This window comes from Toxotes jaculatrix, chromosome 4, assembly GCF_017976425.1.
Source record: "Toxotes jaculatrix isolate fToxJac2 chromosome 4, fToxJac2.pri, whole genome shotgun sequence".
NCBI classification, from domain to species: Eukaryota; Metazoa; Chordata; class Actinopteri; family Toxotidae; genus Toxotes; species Toxotes jaculatrix.
Window position 1 is genome coordinate 3,509,389 of NC_054397.1, and position 23,282 is coordinate 3,532,670.

Genomic DNA, 23,282 nt, shown 5'->3' on the forward strand with positions numbered 1-23,282 from the left:
CCGCTCCTCTGAATTGTTTTGTTTTGTTTGTTCCAGCCAGTCCATCAGATGGCAATGTGGAGCTAGATTTTCAGATCGGTCACCGACCACACTGAGAAAAGTATCTTCAAGAAGCAGCCTGTGCCTTTGGGTTCAGACTAAATTTTAATTTGACAGCGGGCCAAAGTGCAAAAATAGTTAAAAAAAAAAAAAAAAAAAAAAGAAACCAACCATCCTGTAACCTGAAGCTTGTGGTTGTAGTCACCATGACAATGAATACCCAGGCAACATAAAATGTTGTGCAAGACACCAACTGCATTCTTGATACTGTTCTGCAGAGTCAGCACATACAAAAAGAAGAAGGAGAGAAGCGGTTACTGTCACAGATTATTTTCTTCTTTTTTTTTTGTTATTCCCTCGGGTACAGTTAAAAGGTTACCAGCCACAGGACGCCCCTGCTGCTCTGTGGGTGTGTTTAGGGTATAAACACAACAGATGAAGCAGCATATCCACTTTAGTTTGTCACGAAGGAGAGTGTGGACTGCCGTGTTTGTTCAGCCCACACTCACCTGATTCTTCTCACCTTTAATGGCAGAGCTCGTTAGTGTCACCTGGGAGCAGGAGTCCATCCAGGACACAACAGGCCTGACGCGGTTTACCTGGAGCTGGACTGTTGACTCCGGCTGTGATACTTGGACTGCAAAGGAAAACAATGAGCAGAGGAAAATGTGGGAGGTAAATACAAACGACTCTTATTTAAACTCACAAACTGAAATATCTGTGTGGAGAAGGAGAGCTCACTGTGTGTGGGTGTGGGTGTGGGTGTGTGTTTGTGTTCGTGTGTGTGTTTGTAAACAGATGCGGGCTGACAGCATGTCTGGCACTATTTTGATTTCTTTATTCTGTCAAGCGTCTGTAAATCTTCGCTTTAAGTGTAATGAGCTGTGACACTGCGTCTCTGAGAGTTAACGCTGCTGCTGCTGAAGTTGAAGTTTTTACATGTAGCTTGTATGTTAGGAGCTGTCGCAGAATTTGTGACTTGTTTTAAAGGCAGAGACGGACAGAAGCAGGTCTCGTGGGAAAATGTCATACAAGTTGGCTCCTGACAAGTACTTTTAGAGAGAAGTCACATGGTCATGGAAACGTGTTTTAAAAACCAAGAAATTTCCTAGAAAATGTAATAAAACCTGTTTTAGATTGAGACGATTGATATCAGCCTCATGTTGCTCTGTTAAATGTGAAGCTGCCGTTGCTTCACTCTTTGCACAATCACTGGAAAGAGATGTGTTTTGGTGGATCTTTGTGTTTTAATTTGGGGGCAAGACAGGCTTGCTGTTTGCCCCTGTTTCCAGTCTTTGTGCTAAGCTAAGCTAAGCATCTTCCTGCTCCAGCCTTTATTTAGTGTACACATATGACAGTGCTGTCATCCTTTTCATCTAACTCTCTGCAGAAAAAAGCGAATGAGTGTATTTCCTTCCCTTTCAGTCATAAACATTTTGACAGATAAAAATTTTGGATCAACGCTCCTTTTTTTTCTGCCCCATATTGTTTTGTTTATACTAAAGAGTCGATGCAGTATATAGCCATGTATTGGCTCACTTTGCATATTTGCCTCAAAGGCAAGAACATACATACACGTCCACGTCCCTCTAACCTTGTGTTGAGTTCAGTCTGATGATCTGTCTCCAGCTCCAAATTTCTGTGTGTCAGTGTGGAATTTTATCTGGGGGAAGCTTGGTGGTCACCGAGGTGAAATCTGTAGCCAACAGTAACGTTTCGGTTTGTCTGGACTCGGATCAAAGTTCTGCATAACCCTCATATCTCCAGTGTCATCTGAGAAGGCTCTTTTCCTGAATATTTTACATTGTGCACTTGGATGTGTCTGTCTGTGTGTGTGTGTGTGTTTTCAGCGTGTGCACTAATGCATCTAGGAAAATGAGCTCCATCTTGAACTATTTTCATTTTCTCTTGAACTGTGGCTTTTGAACATGTAGGGTTTGATCAGTCGAGACAGAAGTTGGCTGTTTTGTGACAGTGTTCGATGAAGGAAGTACAGTGTGCTACAGTTATGGCTTCCAAAAACAGGAAGTGAAGAATCTGTGAGATTTTTGGATTGTATATTAAAATTTAATTGTCATTGTCAAATGCCGAGACAAAAATACAGAGGGTCGAAGAGTCTTTTTTTTTTTTTTCTTCAAACCGTATTTCAGATTTGATGGGGTTCCAGGTATTACTAAAACTTACTTCAAACCCTTGCTTTTCCTGCAGTCAGGTATAAAAACCTCCGCCACATTTGATGATGCTAACAGGCTCATATCAATATTTGATAAAAGGCAGAAGCAGCTTGAAATGTGGGTCTCTAAGCCCCAGTGGCTGCTGACTTCTCAGAGAGAGAGAGAGCAAATGGAGGGCATGAGGTTGAAGATCTCAAGCTGACATGAAGACTGTTACACTCCTGGAGGCCTCGTGTCCAGCTGGATTTGTATAACTAACAAGCTGAGACGATCAGTTTCACTGACTTACTGCATGATCGCAGTCATTAAAAAGGAAGTAGGTCATAGGCCATTTTAAGTCTGAACAGTATCACTACTGCCAAATAATGAGCACCTGGAATCCTTGTTCACATGAGTGAACAGCTCCTCGGATCTGAGAAAACGTGACCCAACCGTAACCTGATACTAAGCCTGAAACAGTTTGAGCAATATGTGCCAGAAACACAAAACAAATATGACAATTTGTTTTAGAGTTTATTTTATCAGACATAAATTTGACTATTAGATAACAGGACTGCGTGCCACAAAAAGTCAACAGGTCAATCCCCTCGTAATTTAGAGCCTATTTATTCCACTGAAAGAAGATAAGAGTTGAAAAAGGTCAAATTTATTTATATAAGCCTCGTGCTTACAGCGTATCATTGTGAAACAGCTGCAGCATCAACACTATACAATTTCCACCAAACATTACACAACCTTAGTTTACACAAGTTAACACAAATTGGTCTGTTGGCCTTCTGAAGTGATCCGGCCAGCACATAAACAGCTGCTCGCATGCTAAACATCAGCATGTTATATCAATGTCGTTTTGCATTTTGAGCATGTTAGCATCCCCTATTAGCATTTAGCTCAAAGCATCGTTGCCTCATAGAGCCACTAGCTTGGCTGTAGGCTCATAGTCTTGTTAGGCCTTCAGTTATATAGTTAAGTACCTTTAATTGTACTGTGCTAGTGTTTAAGTCAAATTTTGTATTAAAGAAGTGAATCCATGCTTAAATCAAGAACTTTCTCAGCTGTCTAAGAACAAAGCCAGCTGTCAGTACTTTACAGTTTTTTTATATGGGCACCAGAAACTTTTATGGTTTGATACCCTGACTTTGTGGTAGCAGGTGCAAAGTGCCACACACAGTACATTCAAATATGATGGAAATCAGATGCTATGGTTCTGTCAGCCTTAGAAAAACTTAAGTAACAGGCTGTCACAACCGAAACACATGCAGACCGAAAGTGCTGAAGTGCAAATTTCAGGGTGTGGTGCGTGTGCCCGTTCTTGTCCACAGACTCGTACAGCTCAGTACAAATGTGTGTTGCATGTGCTAGTTTTTAGTCTGATCACCTGAGGGTAAAAACTATGTTGGTAGTTTAAGCTCTTGCAGAACTCCATGCCATGTTGAACCACTCTAGAGGTTAAACCAACCAATCTGACAGGCAGGAAAATACAACGCAGCAGTATAATAGTTATTACAGAGTTATGTATCAGTGACTACAACCAGTAGGAAGTTGTTTCATCGTGAGTTTACTTATCGTGCTTTACATTTTCTGCCATTTCCTCTCCATCAGGTTTTACTGTGTTAATCATATTTTAAATATTTGAGTTCTTCCAGCACTGACTGAACATTTGACTGTGGACTAAGCATCATGTCAGGCTGAAAATGTAAAATAATGTCATTGTGAGTGTCAGTTGGCTGTTGTTGGTTAGATGATCAAAACACGTGGTCTGTGTGAGTCTGTGTGTGTGTAGCTGTACAGCTCAGCTGGCATGCCCCTCTCTCCTTTGAGGTCGACATTTTTGAACTTAATTGAAATGTCTCTAACTGTTGGATGCATCGCGTTAGAATTTGGTACAGGCATCACTGGGGCCACACACATCTGACATCTGTTCATTTGAAAATGTAAGGTGAGTACCGTTGCTGTCTCTGGTGTTTGAATCCTGGCTTTAATAAGACAGTGATGTGTACATGTAGCATTGTTTTTTTTTTCTCTTTCTGTGTCAGGGTTGTGTGGCCAAGCTCAGATTTCATTGTATATGTGTTAATATTAGGTACAGTTTGGTTTCAGTTACCTTAATCACTCAGTCAGTCTGGTGATTCCTCCTTGTTTAAGAGATCTAAGCCAGGCCATACATTTTTCTTGTGCTGTTGTTTATGCCATTGTGTTGGCTAATTACAGACCAAGGGAAGTTGAACCAAATCTGACGATGAATAGGTTTAGATACACACCAGTACCCCAGTTTTTGTGTGTGTTATGTGAGCATATTCTGTGATATTTACACGGAGCATAGAGAAACCTGGTTATTCCTATGCGGGTGAACATGGCTGTAACATTATCCGGGTTCATGACTCGTCTGTGGTGGTGATGGTCTGGCTTTGACTCTCCACATCCAGCACATTTGTAATTTCTGTATCAACGGAATTAACTTGCTTACTGAGGGTGAACATCCGTTGGTTTCTGCTTGGATTCTTTATTTACCACTTTGCTGGATTTGGCTTCTCTCTCTCATCATCTGTAGTGGAAGACTGGGGGGAACAAAATAATGTGCTTTTCCCATCACTAGTGAGGACACTCCACTAGCCTGTTTATAAGTAGGATCCTTGTGTGCTTGTAAACACACAGTGTAGGGCACAGTGTGTTTGTGACGAGGGTTACTGTAATTACCCGATTCTGACTTGTAAATTGTTTGTTAATGTTGTTGTCCAAGTTGTAATTACAGCTGTGAAACAGTGCCTAAAGAGAAAATATGGATGCCTCACATCAGCCAAAGCATTTCAAGGTATTCAAAGCCAAGTTTAATGAATATAGTGATATACTGACCTTGCCTTGATATTTTTTTTAACCCTCCTTTGACCTACTCTGCCACCAAACATGGAAATGTTCATAGCCTTTTGATTTAAAGGGATAGGTCGATCATTCAGGATGAAATATGCTCATTTACATTCTTGCAGCGAGTTAAATGAGAAGGTTGATGTGTCTGTTGCAGTTACCAAGAGTGAAATGTACTAAAGGGTTTATTGAAATAATAATAAATATGACATCGGAGCCAGTTAGCTTAGATTAGCATCAAGAGGGGAAAATGGGTTGAAAAATCTGCCTGCCAGCAGTGAGCACACTAGTTAACACAAACTTTAACACATTCTTTAACCCACTGTGGTAAATGGCCCCAAGTCTCTCTTATATTTTACCCATGCAACATTTTTTTTTTCCTGGTAATGCAGTGAGCATTACAGCCTCTGGGGGGCTCTGGTGTGGTCACAGACCACTGTTTTCAGTTCTGCTGGAACTTGTGAGGTTGGGGTTGGATCAATTTTGGGTATGGCCGAGACTTCTCAAAGTATCACAGGAGAAGTAGCTGTATTAGTATCAGCCTTCTCTGCATGAGCCTCTGCACATGAGCCTGTGCATAAGTTCACTACCACCACCACCCCCCATATTTCCTCCTTTATATTTCCCTCCTACATGATGGGCGCCCCCCTTGTCCGCCGCTGATAAGCAGCATAACGGGGAGGAGCTCTCTTCTCTCGGGGCTCCTCCTTCCAACCCCTTCGTTTTCTTTCACTTGCCCCCACGCACACACTCGTATCCTCCTCCTCCTTCTTGCAGCCTACCCGATCGAGAGGGAGAGAGGGAAGATGATGAAAAATAAGTAAAAAGAGAAGAGAGCTGAGAGCGGGGGGGAATCTTATTTTCTTACGAGCGGAAAAGGCGTCACACCGGGCGCAGAGCGCAGCACGGAGGACGGAAGAGAGGGAGACGCATCACGGGGGGAGAGAGATAGAAAAGACGGAGGGAGGAGGCGACAGCGGGTCGTAAACACGACAGAAAACGGCGTATAGGACGGCAGACAGCGGCGATCACCCCCCGCCGCCACCCCCGAGTCCCTCCTCATCTCTCCATCTCCATCCTTTTCTGCACCGTTTGTCTCATTCCTTTGCGCACCAAAGCGGCTCGGTGATTCTGGGGTTTATCTCTATATTTGAATCTTTTCTGGGCAAACCGCTGCAGAATAAACATCAGCGGCAAGAGAGGAGAGGAGAGCCATCACCACGACCGACGGGATCCACCGTAGGTCCTGCCCGGGACGATCATCGGCGCATCTGATTCGGCGGATAAAAGCGGAGCGGGGGGGAGGAAAACACTGCGCGATGACTGTAGAGTAACCCCGCTGAAGCAGAGAGAGAGAGAGAGAGACACCCCGGCCCCCGGTTATCACCGTCTCCAGCATCACCAATGCGATGGTATAGCGGCTTCTGCACCAAAACTGCCAGACTAGACTCAGATCAGCAGGGCTCTCATCCACCATGAACCTCTGAAATATCCGACACAGGCACAGATGGGTAAGAGAAGACGCTCTGTTGTGCTTGTGTGTGTGTTTTCTTTCTTTCTTCCTTCCTTTTCTTTTTTTAAATTCCGGTATATGGAGGTTAGGGAGGGGGAGTGGAGGGGAGCAGGAAGCCTTGTGACGCGAAGACCCTTGCCAATACACTTACAGTAGAAAAACTGCAGTGTAAGGGGTGTCGGGTGCGTGTGTGATGTTGATAAAGTTGCTTTTCGAAGCAGATGGGTTGAAATGAACAGATGGCCTTTTGCTACTGGTCAAGCGGGAGACATATTAAGGAGCACAGCTCATGTCTTCTCATGTGATTCGGTTGTGTTTTCAGGTCCTGGACACGTGAGATTTAGTTTTAATAACAGAAGGAGTCATCCAGGACCAGGGGTGGATTACTGAGCAGGTGTAGGCCTGAGGGGGTCAGGGGGCATCATGTCACAGAAAGAGACAAAGTGAAAGTGAAAAAGAGACGCTGAGCAAATACGACAAAATGCAGAACTGCCATAATGAGACACAAAATGAGTGACTACAAAGAGATTCAAAATAACTATAAAGACATGTAAAGCAGCTATAAAGAGATACAAATGACTACAAAGAGACACACAATAGCTGCAAAGCAGTGCAAAATGACAACAGACACACAGTTAGGGCTTTAAAGAGCTACAGATAGATGGAAAATGGCTTTAAAGAGACAGAAAATAACTAACCCATTGTGCCATAGCAGGTTCATGACCTTGACAGAATGGGACTTTAGGCCAAGCTTGTACCACACATTCAAAACAATTCAGCCTTCAAGTTTCCCAGCAGCTCGGTGGACTGATGTCGCACCAGCATTGCCAGGATTTTCAGCTTGTTGCTGCCCAGCCTTCAGTGAATCTGTGGTATATAAGTCACTTTTATGAGTTTACTAATGTAGACATGTTCTACGTGCTTCATTTTAACCCCCCCCCCCACAAAAAAAAACACCTGAACTGATGGCAGCGTTCAGCCTTGTCACTGCTACATCTTGCAGCCCAGAGGAAAGCCCAGCTACACGTCACCTCACTGCGTCTGAATCACCCTGCCCCAGGCGGCTGTCTTCTGTATGCAGCGACTGCAAGCCTCGCTGACAAAACCCATTTTTATCTCCCATCTAGTCAAACCAAAACCCAACACCATCGCCTACTGAATCCATTTCTAATTTCCCATGAGAGCCGGGCCGGTGGGTCCGCTGCTTGGGGGTCAGGTATTGATCCGGGGCCTCAGATGGGTTTGAGTATATGAGGGCTTGAGTAAGCTGATCCCTAATAGGCAGTTGAGTGCAAATGTAGAGCAAATGAATGAGGGGGCGGCGGTAGCCTGGAGGCTGTAGAGACAGATGAACGTTGTGACTGTGGAGAAACACACTGGAAAAATCTGGCTGTGGACAGTAAACATGAACCTCTCTCTCTCTTTCCCTTGACATGTTGCCCTTGAGCAAGGCAATTAATCAGCAATAACTCAATTAGAACGGCTCAGTGGTGCAACAGTAGCAGACTGTAGCTGTACCTGGCGGTTCCCAGGTGTGAATGTGTGAAGCAGGGCATCGTTGATGAGCATGCTCAGTCTCTTCCCCCAGGATGGAGGCAGGTTTTTGATGCACGTCGGGTAGAGGTAATTATTTAAGAATCTAAGGTTTTTCCAAGGGAGATTTGTTTAGGAGGGCATGAAAGAAAACACTTCCAAGGGATGTTTGGTGTTCTGGGTGCCACATGGGGAGTTGACACAGCTGTCACACCTTAATATGTGCATTGTGTGTGTGTGTGTGTTAATCAGATAGCAACAGAATGAACAGTAAGTGAAAGTATAGCTGCAGAGCTCAGGTGGGGAGGAGTGGAATGTAAAGATGAAGAAAAGATGGACCCAGAGGTGGGAACTGGAGGGAAGGAAGGAGGGATGGCAGGGTGTTATTCCATCATCTGTCTGAAAGACTGTGTGGACTCCAGAACGCCACCTGTGTCCTCCGCAGCTGAAGCTCACTTCCTTTGCCAGATTTGATTAAGAACAGACTCCTGTGATTTCTTTCCCTCTCCCAAACTCTCTTAATTTCACTTCCACTTTCCACTTCGGCTTTATTTTTTTATTATTCTTGCTGAGTGTTAAATGAGAAGATTTTTTAAATGTCTGCTCAGTATATAACTGAAGTTAGCTTATCTTAGCAAAAAGATGAAGAAACTGTAAACACGAGGGACACTTCTGGCCTGGCTCTATGTCAGCAACCAGCACTTCTAAAGCTCACAAATTAACACGTTATATTTTGTGTGTTTAGTCTGTCCAAAAACAAAAAAGTGGGAAAGTACGATTCTCCATTTCATGGAGAGTTAGGAGTTATGGAGACCATTTCTTGGCCAGGACCTGTAACTTCCTAGAGTCTCAGCCAAGAAATAGTTTGGTGATCCCCCATTGTTAAATAGTGAATAGTTTTAGACTTTTTGTAGATATGAGATATGAGATATGAGTGTCAGTGCTCTCATCTGTCAACAATAAAGCAAACTGTTCCTTAAAGGAAGTTAGATACGGCTTCACATATTATTTGTCATCTGTCTGTCTTTCCTTTTGGCAGCAGATAACAAACTCAGCTGCCAGTCCTGCACGGTTTCTGTCTTTCCTTTAGAAAATCAAGCCTTTTATCACCGGGGAGGGTCATGGTGTCTAGAATACCGAAGCTTTTTCAGAACTTCGATCATATTTAGTTCTGATATTTTTGGGGTTTTTTTTTTGACGAGTGCAGTAGAAATTCTGACGTCTAGTTTGCAGTGGTTGCGGTTTCTCATTCTGTCTCACCTTTTCAAGCACGGCACGACAACAAATATCTCATCAACGATAAAAAAGAGTTCATGTGGAAAAAAAGATGTGATTACTAGTAAAATGGTTGAGTCATTCCTCCACACCACACTTCTTCTCTCATTAATAAACTGTCATATGCAGCTTTACAGCTATCTGGGAGTTTCATGAATGCACAGCCTTTTACACCCTTTGCAAGGCCGAAACAAACGCACACAGAGGCTGTCGGTTAATATTTCCAGAGGTGATCTTGATACACAGATTAGCAGCCTCCTCCTCTTCCAACAGCATCCTGTTTTGTAGACTTTCCCTGTAAAAGATAAGCAGTTTTCTAGGAAATCAGATGTTGGCAGTGAGTCACCCAACAGGTCAAGCCTTCTGTAATCAGAGCACACCGATTTCAATTTCAGAGGCTGCAGTTAGATGGAGAATGTTTGTTAAACGTGTGGACAGGAGAATGTGCTCCTTTTACTTGTGCTTTCAATAGGTGAAAACTGTGCTTTTTTTTTTTTTTTTTTTTTTAAATGGAGGCCTCCGTCTTTTCCAAGTCAAGCGTATTGTATTTTGTAAGAAGTGAGAATGTAAGCCTGCGGGAAATGACCACAAACCAGGCTTGTTGTTATAGGCAGATGGATGCAGACATCTGATATCCTGCAGTGTGTGAACACCAGTGAAGGACACCAAAGAGCAGCAAAGGCAGTTTTTTTTTCCACAGTCAAATTTCTCTATCAAATTAAAGAAGCTACCTGGGAATAATGAAGGTTGTTTATAAACTGTCTTCTGCAATGAATTTTTAAGAAGACTGGCATTAAAGCATTAGGTTGATTTCTACATTTGTGTTTTGTGGAAATGTTGAAACTGAAAGTGTTTTTTTTGTGGGTTAGGGTTAGGTTAGAATAGGGTTAGGTTTTGCCTGCAGAAGCCTGATGTTTAAAGATTGTGGCTTCGAGCAGCAGCTGTAGAAGGACGTAAACGGATCCTGGTTAGGTTTACTTGTTTAGCTGTAGCTCTTGAGCAGGTTTAAAATGGAGCACCGGCAGAATAATCTTTAAGTAAATGTGGAGGAGGGATGACTCACAGTTACAGTAATTGTAGATTACCTATGTCTCCACACTGTGAGGTGCTGGGTGGAGAAATTAGAGCAAAGAGTGAAGCTGAGTGATATGGGAGGCCATGTTTGTCCCAGCAGCTGGTGTTACTCCCTGCCTGAAGTGGTCTGTGGTATTAATATGGTCTTTATTCCGTTGGAAGACAGTGGGACAAAGGGATGTTTTCACTGCTGAGACACAGAGGCAAAACCCTGGTGAGCGCTGAAGTAATTACAAGACATAGCTCAGCGGAGAGTGAAAGGGGAAAAAAAAGAAATGTGCAGCAACATGAGAGACACTGGAAAATGATCCTTTTTTGAGCGTTTTCTCTCCAGATTTCTTTTCACTCCTGCGCGCCTCATTGCCTGTTGTTTTTCCCGTTGACCTGGATCATACAGTAGAACCAATCTGTGCAAGTGCATCATTACCGCTGTGTGTGTGTGTAATCTCTGCAGTGCAGGCAGGGTCGTCCCAGGCTCCAGGATGCCCCAACAGCGCCACACTAACCCCACCAACAGGTTACGTACGGCTGAGCACAGCCTGCTGCTGCCGCCACCGCTGCTGCTGGGGAATTAAGCTGTGTTCCACCTCTGATCTGGCATCTGTAGATACACATTTATGGACACACGCATGCTGCTAGGCTCCTGGGTGTGCTCACGCTGTTCCTGGAGAGAGAGTCAGACACACCCATACATCTCTTTCCTTTTTTTGATATCTATTTCATGCAGTGTTTATTTAATTTCACTTGACTTATCGGTCTTCCAGTGAAGTTCTCCATTTCTTTTTCTCTGCCTACACATCTCATATACATGCATTAAATACACAACGCGTATCTGCATTAAGAGCAACCACTCTGCCCACGCATGCTGCAGATCTTGTGTTGCATTTAAAGACAGCGCACAGGAGGATGGAGGGGGGAAAAAGAGAAGGAAAGAGGTCTCGGAAAATGCACATTTCCTGGTTTGTTGCCCCCGCTTGCCCTGGGGTTCAGTATTCAGAGCCCTCATTAGTCAGTTGGAGGCGTATGATGGCTCGATGCATGTGCAGCTCAAAGTTTCCCCCGTCACTAACCTGCTGTCGCCTGACAAGCTGCAGAGATAAAAATATCGTCCCTGAGCTCAGCACATGAAAGGTAGCACTGTGGTGTTCTACTTTGACTCTGAAAGCCCACAGATTTCCGCAGACTGTGAGGCTGGTGTTTCGGGTGCACAGGCGCACAGCGTGACGTTTTTCGTATGTGAGATGTGCAGTCGAGTGAAGGATTTAATGCAAAGATAATATAACAGGTGTCAGAGGTGTTTTAATGACGGTGGCAGACGCTTCAGTCATGTGGTAGCAGTTCTTATTTATACAAACCAGATTTCGAAGTCGGAAACTTCAGTCATTAGTTTCACTTTTGATTGACGACTTGATGACAGGCTGAGCTGATGGAGGAAACTTTGATGCGTGATGAGCCTCTGCAGCTGTGTTAGAGCTGCTGATATTTATAGGCTGTTGTCTAGACACTGATAACTGATAACCTTTTTTTTTTTTTTTTAATTTTATTGATTTATATTATATATTTTTATTTATTTTTACATATGTGTTTTTCATATTTTCCAGATACTGTTATCTACAGTAAATTAAAATATAACTTTTATAACTAACCTTTGGATTCGTCTTCCATTTGCATGCGAGAAGTTGTTTACTCACTGAGGACCGGACCAACAGTTGTCACAGTTTGTGCTCTTCACTCTTGATTTGCTCGTGCTTTTATGGCAGGATTTAGCACCATGTGTCTTAACTGCGACCTTCCCCGAGAGCCATCTCCTGAGCTATAAAGATCACTATCAGAGCCGTTTCATACACAAACAGTTTAACCAGAATCCCATGAAAAACACGGCCTCGGTCTTATCATATCTGCTGGTCAAAGGAAAAACGGTGGACTTTGCTTCATGCACTTGTTACAGCCCCCATCGGTCATATACTGTGAGATACTGGCCTTATTAAAGCAAAGACTTACAATGCACTGTTCGTCCCCCTCAGTAACCACTCCATAGTCTCTCAGACACATCACATATACAAACACAGTCTGTCTCTCGGGCAGGGTCTTGAGGGGGGCAGCTGCTGTGATGATGAAGTATGGATTTCTGCTGTGGAAGGTCAAACGGAATGTGGCTGGGCTTTATGTAGGATGGCTTTACGAAGAGCACTGCACACGCTGCTGTTGGTCTCTGGACAGGACCGACTGTTCACAGGAAGGGAGCATCGCGACCTCGTCCTTCCCTCACTTGTTCTTTCCCTTTTGTTTTTCTCTCCCCTCTCTCTCTCTCTCTCTCTCTCTCCGCCCCTCCTTTCTTGCTGTTTGGATGGTGCTCCCCTTTTCTAAATAAGGCAGTTTCTCCCTCCGTGACCATGACACCGCCACCCCCACCACCACCCCCCACCGCCCCACACACACACATACACACACACACACAGCCACAGTGTAGTGCTCTTGTCAGACAGCCAAGCCGAGTTTACCACCGGGCCAAAATAGAAGTTGTCTGTCCTTGAGGATGTCTCTCTCTCTCCCTCTCTCCCTCTCTCTCTCTCGTTCCCTTTCTCCGACTACCCTGCTTTCTCTCTCACCCACTTTTTCTTTTTTTTTTTTCCCCTCTCTTGGTCGACTCAGTGTCACCTTACAGTTATGTCCCGCCGTGGAGACCTCAGGGGACCCACCTAGCAGGGAAAGAAAATGGTGGTGACCTGTGCTCGACCCAGCATGTGTGTTTATTGAGGCTACAGTTCTGGAACGTACCACCACTGCCTAATTTATAGGGGGTGTCCGGTGCCAGTGGGAAATGGTCAGGTGTGGGTCAGAGATGAATATGCAGATATTTCTTTGTCTGTTCAGTCTGCGTGGAGCACCAGATAGTTTGTGTTTTTGCTTTACAGGACAAAACATTTGATAAATAAATATGGAGGGTCTGTCAGGTACAGTTTTTCAGATTTGCAGGTCATCTACTCCTTCTACTCACCTGGGTTATAAATTGGTCAAATTTTGATGTGGAGGTATTTTTTAGACTTCCACTTCAAATACAACCAGTGTTTTAACAACATTAACAATGAATTCATTTTGTATAACCCAAAACATACCAGTGGAAGTGTACAGATGTCCTTCGTGTGTGTCTCTGATGTCCAGCAAGGACAAAGGTTCACATATAGGTTCAATCTGTATTGTTATGGTAGCCCTAAAAGGAATTGCTAGCCGTATGACGTTTCATTGTGCAGATTTCCCCAAAATATAAAGAAATACAGACTCACAACAAGGGGGTCAGGTTAAGTCCAAAGCTAACTGACTCACTCCATGGTATACAACTATGCACTTGTTGTTTACATCAACCAAATCATGATGGAAACTTTGGTGTGAAATATTGGTCCCAAAAACAAAAAGTGTAGAAGTGAAAAATGAAAATAGGCCTTTTTTTATTTAATCTTATTTCATAGTTTCAGTATTTTGATACGCTTCTGACTGTTCTCCAAAGAAGAACTCCAGTTCTTTCTGTTATTTCCTTCCAGCCTCTCTGCTTTTCTTCTCTCGTCTTTGTACATTTCTGAAGTATATTCATAAAGCCCCCCCGGGCTAAGTGCGTTGCTTAAGTTGAAACATTTTCCACTCACACAGACCTGGTCTTCATCTCAGTTCGCACTGTCCGGGGGAACTCGTTGCCCTCTTGCATCTTTCCGTTGCTTTTATATGCCGTCACGCTGTGTCTGAAATTCACTTTGCTTTCTGTCTGAACACACCTTAAAACTAGAATGTTCTATCAGCGTGGCGTATATCAACACTGGCATTGTTTTATCTGTTCACATGTGGATGATCTTTGAATATACAGGATAAAAACCCAAGCAATTTGAATTTGCTTAAAATTGTACTATTATAATTTTTGGTTTGTTTTAGATAAAACTGACTCGTAACATCAATACTGCGTTCAAACTGCAACATTTCTGAGTGGCCTTTGAAAATAATAATGCAGTATATGCCAGGCCCAGCGAGCACATTAGTGACTACAGTCTGTAAATAGGGTTCAACGAGTTAATGTGTAGATGGTGCTTGTTTCACACTGAAGCATCAATAAATCGTTGTGAAACAATGGTCAGAGTGTCCGTTAAACCCGGACACTTGGACGCCTTTTGACCTGCAAATGCATACTGGGTGTGTTCACAACCTTGGGAACACTATCTGTCCTCGTGCTGTAAATCTAATGCTCAAAGTTGGCCGGAGCAAACACAGAGTTATTTGCAAATGCTGTTCAGTGCCAGGTCTTATGATACTTTTAAGTTAATTTACAGTCAACACCAGAGAGAGGGAGCAGTGGGAGAGAGGTCAGCGTGACATTGCAGAAGATGCTACTAAGGACCAAGCAGGTTATTTACTGCATGTTTTTATTTATTTTTTGACTTGAAGGTTGTCACACAAACACACACACACACTGTGTAACACGCTCTCACTTTTTTTTTTTGCCTTAATTTGACAGTCAGCAGTAGAGAGGCAGACAGGAAGGTCCCCCAGTCGGAAGCAAACTGTTGATGTTGCTGTTATGTGGCATCCATTCGACCACCAAAACTCTCAAACTCACACTCACCATTTGCACACTTTCTTGCCTCCTATGAGTCGTCACTGTATCCCCAAATTACTTTGTGAAACTGCCTTAAAATAGCAGACAGTGCTTTCACTGTTTTCCCGAGCACGGATTTGAAGACATACTGTTTTGAACTTGTCAGATCCAAGGTGTGAAGAACAATAAGGCTTTTTCTCCGAAAGCGCCAGCACATGGTGTCGATCCCGGACGGAGAGAGGATTTTGTGAGAGAGATTATTGTCATTTTACCAGCATTAAGTCTTTTATAAAATGTACTTGACTATTTGCTAGAGAAAGAAGGGTGAGCAGAATGAAAGAGAAGAATAATCAGGAAAGATCAGAGGAGGCCAAGGTAAAAGCTACAGACAGGAGATGGGAGAGGGGGGGGAGGAGGAGGAGGAGGAGGTGGAGGTTGGGGGCATGAATGTGATTCATTTTAAACAATAACAAAAGCAGCTCAGCTGTTCAGCATGTTTTATAAGAATGACAGTGACGCACAGTCATCACATTACTTTTCTTTTTGGCTGCTGAGAAATAGCTACGTCAGTGAAGAGTCTGTCATGGTAGTGCGAGGGAGGTGAGACGTGAACAAAGGTGGGAGAGGAGGAGCGAGGGTGGCCAGCCAACTGTTTGTGGATGGACAAACAGACGGACGGATGGAGAGTACGAGGGAGGGAGAGGAAGAGGAAAGACATTTTCATCAGGATTATCCTGCAGTAGAGAATCTCATCTGGGAAAGTGGCCCAGTGCCTGCTGAAAGCGCACACACTCAGTCACACACACACAAACACACACTGCCTCAGGAGGCTGCAAACACTGGAAGAGCTCTGCTTCACCCCAGGTTGCCCAGGAAAGCCCCTCTTCTGGGCTGCTTGCTGCACTGTGGTCTCTCCTGAAAGCCCCCTGCTGCTGGATCTCAATATATAATGCTGTGAATTTGTGTGCGTGTGCGTGTTTGTATTTGTATTTGTGTGTTCCATCCTTGTTGAATCTCAGTGGATTTCCTCCCACTTGATTACACTGTTTATTCGCCTTGCGTCCCCAAACTCCTGCCCACCCACCAGCAGCCAGCAGCCAGGAGAAAAGCCTTGATAGCAGTGTGGTGCTTTGTGTTCCATGGCTGTAGTTACACATGGAGGCTTCAGGCCAGATGCATAAAAGTCTGTGTGGATTCAAGACTAATGTGCATGGATAAAGGCAGGAATTATGTGCTGCCAAACCATTTAGTTTATCAAATGATTAGACAACAGTTCTGATAATTGATTCGAATAATGTTTGGCATTTTTGCCAAACATTATTAGAATCAATTATGGCCAGCCCCAGCTTCTCGAACATGAAGACTTGCTTCTTCTTTTCTGTTTTATATTATTGTAAATTGAATACTTGTGTTGGTCATGGACTGTTGGTTTGATAAAGCAAGTATTAGGCATCTCATCATAGTATAAGGCATGTTCTCATGGGCATTTGAATGGGGGCATTTTCTCCTTGTCTTGGACAGTGTACAGTAGAGTGCTGACAGGAAATGAGGGGACAGAGTGTGGCCCTCAGCCAGACTTAAACTGGAGACGTTTATATTACTATAGGACAGCAGCTTAATCCCCTTGGCTGCCAGGATGCCCCGTCTTCTGACATTTATACATCGTCACTCAGTTATTTAAAATAAAAACAACAGACATCAGATTTAAAAAGCCAGACAGGCACGGTTCAGTCAACAATGTGTGTTTTTCAGATCCACTCCCAGTGTTAGCCATGAAGGTATGCCGACACACCCATGATCAACTGTATACAAACGGATGCCTCGTCAGCACCATCATTTTTCATACCTGTCAGTGTCTTCACATGAGAGCTGCTGTAAAGCACCAATGGTGTCATTATGTCAACATGTAGCTGTAAAGCATCTCTGTCATTATCAGACCTCAGTAGTAATCAGTAATTATTAGAGGTTTGTATTTCTGCCACTCAGACACATTTATACACATCTATACACAGACCATGATCTGAAATGATTCATTAAAGTTAGTAACAATACACGATGATTCGCCGCTGGTCCGATACGATTACATCCAGCTCTGATTAGGTTTTAATCTTTTTGCTTTCTGTCTGACTAAATTATTTTATCTCCTGGATCCGAGATGAAAAAGATTTCAGGCAGCATGTTACACAACTGTCCCCGCATTTCTTTCAGTGTGGAGGTGTTATGGTTGGCTTAAAGCAGGTATCTGATTACAGAACATAGTGAGCTAGCAGGGTAGTGGCGGTTGCACACATCAACACACACACACACACACACACACACACACACACACACACACACACACACACACACACACACACACCAGAAGCACAGAACTGTTGATAGAGAGATACTTGGAAATGTTTTTATTTATGTATTTTTGTTTATTGTTTTTTTTCCCCACAGTTTCATGCAGCAGGATCTGCTGTAATCTGACTCTTGCCCTAGTCTAGCCCCAGTGATCAGTAATCATCTGATTTACTCTCAGCACCAGTAAGATAAAACCGCTGTGTGGGTAGAGCTGAGCTGAAATGAATAACAAAACCCACTGCTGCAGGGATTCCCACTCTTTCCCACTCTCTAATGCTCTTATTTCAAGTGACCTGTGGCTGTGCGATTGTAGCTTAATCTTGAACTTTTTCATCAGCAGACAGCATATACAGAAATATTAAAACATACTGAGGCTGTGGTTCTTATAGCTGAGTATATATGAGTCATCGAGAGCCCCGTGATGCTGTGTATAACACGAGTCTGCTGACATAGAACCAAATCTTAAAATGTTTGTTTCAGTGTCTTATTCAGCCGTCTCCACCTAAAAATGCTGTGACCGAGCAGAGAGACTGGTAGCTTTGTTAACTCGTTAACCCTCCTCCTCTGTGGCGTGCCGGGAATGAATGTTGTCTGTTCGGCTGCTGGAGATCAGGATCGAACCGGAGGATCAATATTTATTTAGCCGTTGTTAATACTTGCTGTATTAAAGATTTTTTAATTTGTCGTGATAATAATGTGATGAGATGCTTTATATCATCATCATCGGCGTCGTCTGGTTTCTACTACATGGTCAATAATCACTGTTAAACGTGTTGGGAGTTGGAACCTGTGCAAGCGGTGTATTTTGTATTTTATATTAAAATATAATCTGCTTCTGAAAGGCGTAGAATTTCATGCAGTACTTGATCCGTGAGGTTTTACTCAAAACCATGAACTGATTTAGTGATATTTTACTGTGTACTTTATCTTCCCAGCTTCGTTCTAGTCCCCTCCTCCCATTCCTTGTAATCACCTGAGGCGTGGATTTGATTTACTCCATAAGCCAAGAATGAGGGAGCTCGTGCGTGATTGCTTGTGCGTCCGTGTGCGTTTGTGTGTGTACATGTGTGTTGTGAGAAAGAGAGGGGGTGAATGAATGATGCATTTTAATAAGGACGGTGGGATGTGGGAATATTCATCATATCACACCTCGCTGTCTCCTCATGGCATCATCCTGTTACCGACATTGTTGCATACCATTATTGGTTTGTGTGCCAGTGTGTGCGTGCGTTACATAGCTGACATGAGCCTTTGTTTAAATGGATTACATGCACTCGGATCCTGTTGTAGAGCAGCTGGGTGGAGTGCTGCTTCAACAAACCTTCTCGTAAGATCACAGGTTCAGTTTCCACCGCAGTTGATAAACTTCACCGCAGTGGAGTTCATGTCCAATCAAGCACTAAACCAGTGCTGCTGACTGTCCATGACCTTTGACCTCTAAAACATGTACATCAGCGTCTCAGTGATATGCAGAAAAAAAACCACAACCCTTAAATAGCTAAATGTGAAATATGATTTAGTGCATGCAAATGCTTTTAGATTTTTATGTTTGACAAAGTTTGAAGAAGATTAGTATGATACAATGTTTTGGAGTTTGTTTGGAAGCTAAAACTTTATTCCTTACATGAGTATGGACGTAAATCCATTTATCCCTTAGTAATGTAATATGTTTTTTCCCAGAGTCTCTTACCTTTTGTTTTATCGATAGCTCATGCGGCTGTGAAACCTGTGACACTTGCAGAACAACTCAGCCGTGAACTCCAGCCTTCCAACTTATTTTCTGAAGAGATGCAGAGGCGGAGTAAAGCACGCTGAACAGCAACTGTGTTATTTGGCATGAAATTTATTGACTAAAATTACATTTGAATGAGAAGCACATGCTCAACATTTTCCAATAAGCACAAAGCCAGGAACACGTTGCATAACCTAAAGCCTGATTTTCATCACAAACATTTCCCACGAATTTAGACCCGATTCTGTAGCTGGTTAACGTGATTGTCAGTCATCACATATCCTTTGTCACTTGGTTTGGATTGTAAGTCATCCTGGGTGTTGGCAGCATAACAACAAGCCTCACATAAGAGCTGCGCACCTCACTGCCCTACCGGCCTCGTAGTCAAACACTGAGCACACAGCGTTTCACTCCACTGGTGGTTCATTGTTCTGTAAAGGTTGTGTAAGCAGACACCAGTCCCACTGGTAGTGTTTCTCTGTCGTAGATACCTGGAAGACAATGGAGCGCTGAATAGGTGTGACTGGGCCACAGCTATTATCTGGCAGCGGTTAAACGAGGCTGGATTGTAAAGAAAGGTCATGTGAGAGATCAGGTGTGTCTCGGACTTTGTGTGTTTTTGTTGTAGCTTCTGTGTCAGACTCTGCCTCGGCTCTCTGAGATAACAGGTCAGTCTTACACACCTCGTATTTGTTGTCAGTCACCTAAAATACTCGATTACATCTGTTACATCTTAAACAATATGTACATGTGAAATTGTCCGTGCGTAGACAAAGACATGGCTGTGGGCAAGCGTCTGTCTTACTTCACTGACAAAACAAAATGCTGATTGTGTCAGGGAGCCCACGCCACACTTTTTGTTTGTGAATGTTGGAGGATATCTCAGTCAGGGGATCATTTCTGTGACAGGAAACTTGAGACTCACATGGGTTTTAAGGAAGATCAGTCCGTGAAAAACAGGGCGGTCACACTGACAGAATATCCGTATAATAACCCCTTTATGAGTGTTACGTGTCCATAATTATTGCTGATGTATTAATGTGTAAGCAGCACTTTAATGATGTAGGCGGTTGAGATGGAGGCGATTCTACATTTTACGTACTGTTGGGTAGATTAGTCTTGATAAATGTGTCCTAATTATTAGATGTTCAGATGCTATGGATGAACATTTCAATATGGATTGTCACCATCTTATTTTAGCCTAAGTTGTCAACCATGCTGCTAGTGTGGCTAACAAGGAGAATTAAAGTTCTATTTCCCTCTGAAACATAATGAACATGAAAAAGACACTGTCCCCCCAGTTTGTGGCAGTCTAACGTCCAAAGCCCAGACTCTATTACAAACCAACATCCCATTAGAAAAGTTTTTTTTTTTCCCTCTGGTATGATTGCACATGCATGCGCTACTGCCGCAGGTTTCTCAATCTGCATTGCCACATATACTCTTTAAAAGCAGAAATAAGCACAGTAATACAAAGAGCTCTAAGCTGGGACGAGCAAATGTATTTGCGTGGACCGCCAAAATAAATTCTGTAAATAAGTTACGCTTATTCTGCTCTCGCAAAGCAGCTGCTTCGGTGGAAGGAAAGTACTTTATTGGTCGCTACTTTGGCCATAAATCATGTGAAGACGTTTAAGAAAGCACCGTAAGCAACACAAAGATACTGTAGACCTCTGACTTTAGATAAATCTTTGTCTAGTTTTGGAAGTTTACAGACGATAACAGCTCAGTCTTGAAATAGATATGCTAATCTTTGGGCTGCAACCTTTGGTAAACGTTTGTTCTCTCACACTTCTCAGTCTAGTATTGAGGTGTGTATTGACTCAAACATTTTCCAGTCCTTTGTACGAAATGTCTGGCTCTGCCCCTCAGCTTACAGGACCTATAACATGTAATATACTGTAAGTATCCTGTCGTCACAGGGGATTAGAGCTCTAACACTAAAGATAGATGTGTTTTCATAACTATATTGTGTTTCTTCATATGAAAATGGGTATTTATGTATCATTATCCATCACTGACGAGCTTTGAGGGCCATTAGGTGAACATGCAACGTGATGAATGGCTTTCATAAAGCACGTTGCAGTGCACTGACGTTACATGATAAAGACCTGCCTTTGAAGGAGCAGTGGGCAGACGTGCTGTAGCACCTGGGAAGTTCATTCACACACACACCCAACCATCTGACACGTCATCCCATCATCCTGTTTGTTCATGATGGTATTACAATAAAGTAATGACAATTCAAAGATGGCTTTATTGAGGATTATGTGAGTGTTAGTCAGTGTGTGTGTGTTACACTAATGGACACACACACACACACATTCATCCGCACCTCATCAGGAGCTGTGATACAGCACTATTCTAGAGACAGGAGGTGGTGCAGAGTTGAATGGGCTTCATTGTGTTCCAGCAGCACTATCTTGGAGACAGACTGGCGAGCCAGCACACACACACACACACACCACAGACACACACACACACATACACACAGTATTCTGGGGCCCAGGCCTATGTTTGACCCCACAATGCTCTCTCTCATTTTCTGTCTCTGTCTCTCACACACGTTCTCACAGATTCACACACACATACACATACACATATATAAATAATGAGAGGCACTGTAGTGGAATCAGCAGAATTCTTGTTCTCTAATATGCGCTGCATATTAACACTATTTGTCCACATTAGCTTCTGCCTGAATCTGGAACTCATAGTACGTCTGACGCGTCTAAACACATGCTGAAGTCAAATCATCTTTCTGTTGTTGTGTTGACAATGTTGTTGGTGTGCAGTTGGTGCCTTTGTAGTGTAGTGGCTGCACGTCCAAACAGCTTTTCTCCCTGCAGAAGCCAGAGGGTTGCCTAGAGCTTCAAATTTGCAACCACATTCATTGACGCCTTTGTTTAGTTTTGTGTTACATTTTTTTCAAATTAATAGAAAATGGACAGTTTTGTTTTTCTTAATGTGCTTAAAACACAAAACGCCATGACCCCAAAACTGACCTGGGACTGAATTTTGTGTACTATTAAAGGCAAATTGACACAAACTCCTTGTTGCGTTCTGTTTAATTTAGAGCAACACATCTGATCTCAGTTCAGCTTTAGAGCTGCACTTGCAGATAAGGCTTTTTAGAGCTGCACTGACGGTAGAAGAGGAAGTTGAGATGTTACAAAAATCATACTGAGTATTGGGACACACACACACACACAGATGCTGTGACTCTTCTGTATCTGTGCCACCCAACTCATTTAATCTTTGCTCTGCACAATACAATCAGTGTCTATCTGACACACAGTAAAACATTACTAAAATATAAACCAGCCAGCAGGAGATAAAAGCCTGCAGACATGTAGAAGTGTTCGTGCTGACTGTATCAACACAAATAAACGACACGCATAATCATCCTGTGCGAGTTCACATTGGAAATGCCTGCGTGGTGCTGTGTTACAGTAGATACTACACAAAAACCAATGTGTTTTCTAAATCGAAAGTGTGAACACAATGTGTTTTGACTTCCTCTTAAATCGAGGCCTCACGTTTTAACATACTCTTGCACCAACTATGCCACTAACGTTTTCTCAGGTCCTCGTTTACCAAGCTTTACATAAATTTCACTTACATCAGGTTGAGCATGTACAAGCAAGATTGTTCTGGATTTATGCAAATAAACTTGTGTTTCTGAGCTAAAGTACAAAATAGAGCTAAAATTAAAATAAAAAAATGTAGTTTTTCTTAGGTTGCCCAAATTGAATTTTCCTTTCAGGTTATAGACGCTGGTGGGGAATCGTCTCCTCACAGGCAGTGACTAATTGAAAATTATAGGAAAAGAAGTGTTCCTTGGACAGGATGTATGCTTGCAGTTTATTGGCATTGTGTAATTGGCACTTATTTCAGGCACTTTCCATTATTGTCATATAAAAATCAGTTTTATTCTCAACTGTGGAATTATGTGACTAAAGAGATTCAACCTTTATCCGGTTACTTTGCTTTATTTTTTTGGCCGACAAGCAGGACGTCCAAAGGATGTTTTCCCAGTGCTGCCCACATAGTATGATTGACAGGCAATTATTGGAAATCCTATTGCAAAAACACCACAGAAACCATCACTCAGTACGAAAGATGTCACCTTAAAGGGAGATCACAGACGGCTCCTTC

General features: G+C 43.0%; 1 protein-coding gene across 3 annotated transcripts in view; it reads left to right on the forward strand.

Annotated features, from left to right (window-relative positions):
• Positions 1 to 515: 515 nt before the first annotated feature.
• Positions 516 to 23,282, forward strand: part of mgat3b (beta-1,4-mannosyl-glycoprotein 4-beta-N-acetylglucosaminyltransferase b) — a 57,608-nt gene continuing 34,841 nt past the window's right edge. For 2 of the 3 annotated variants that reach the window (XM_041035299.1, XM_041035298.1), the window contains exon 1: positions 5,862 to 6,583. Coding sequence is in view for 1 of the 3 variants with exons in the window: in XM_041035297.1 (XP_040891231.1) it covers positions 692 to 714 (23 nt within the window). In the remaining 2 variants the exon portion in view is untranslated. Of the gene's footprint in view, positions 715 to 5,861; positions 6,584 to 23,282 lie in introns of those variants that run through there. The other variant, XM_041035297.1, reaches the window with a different exon arrangement.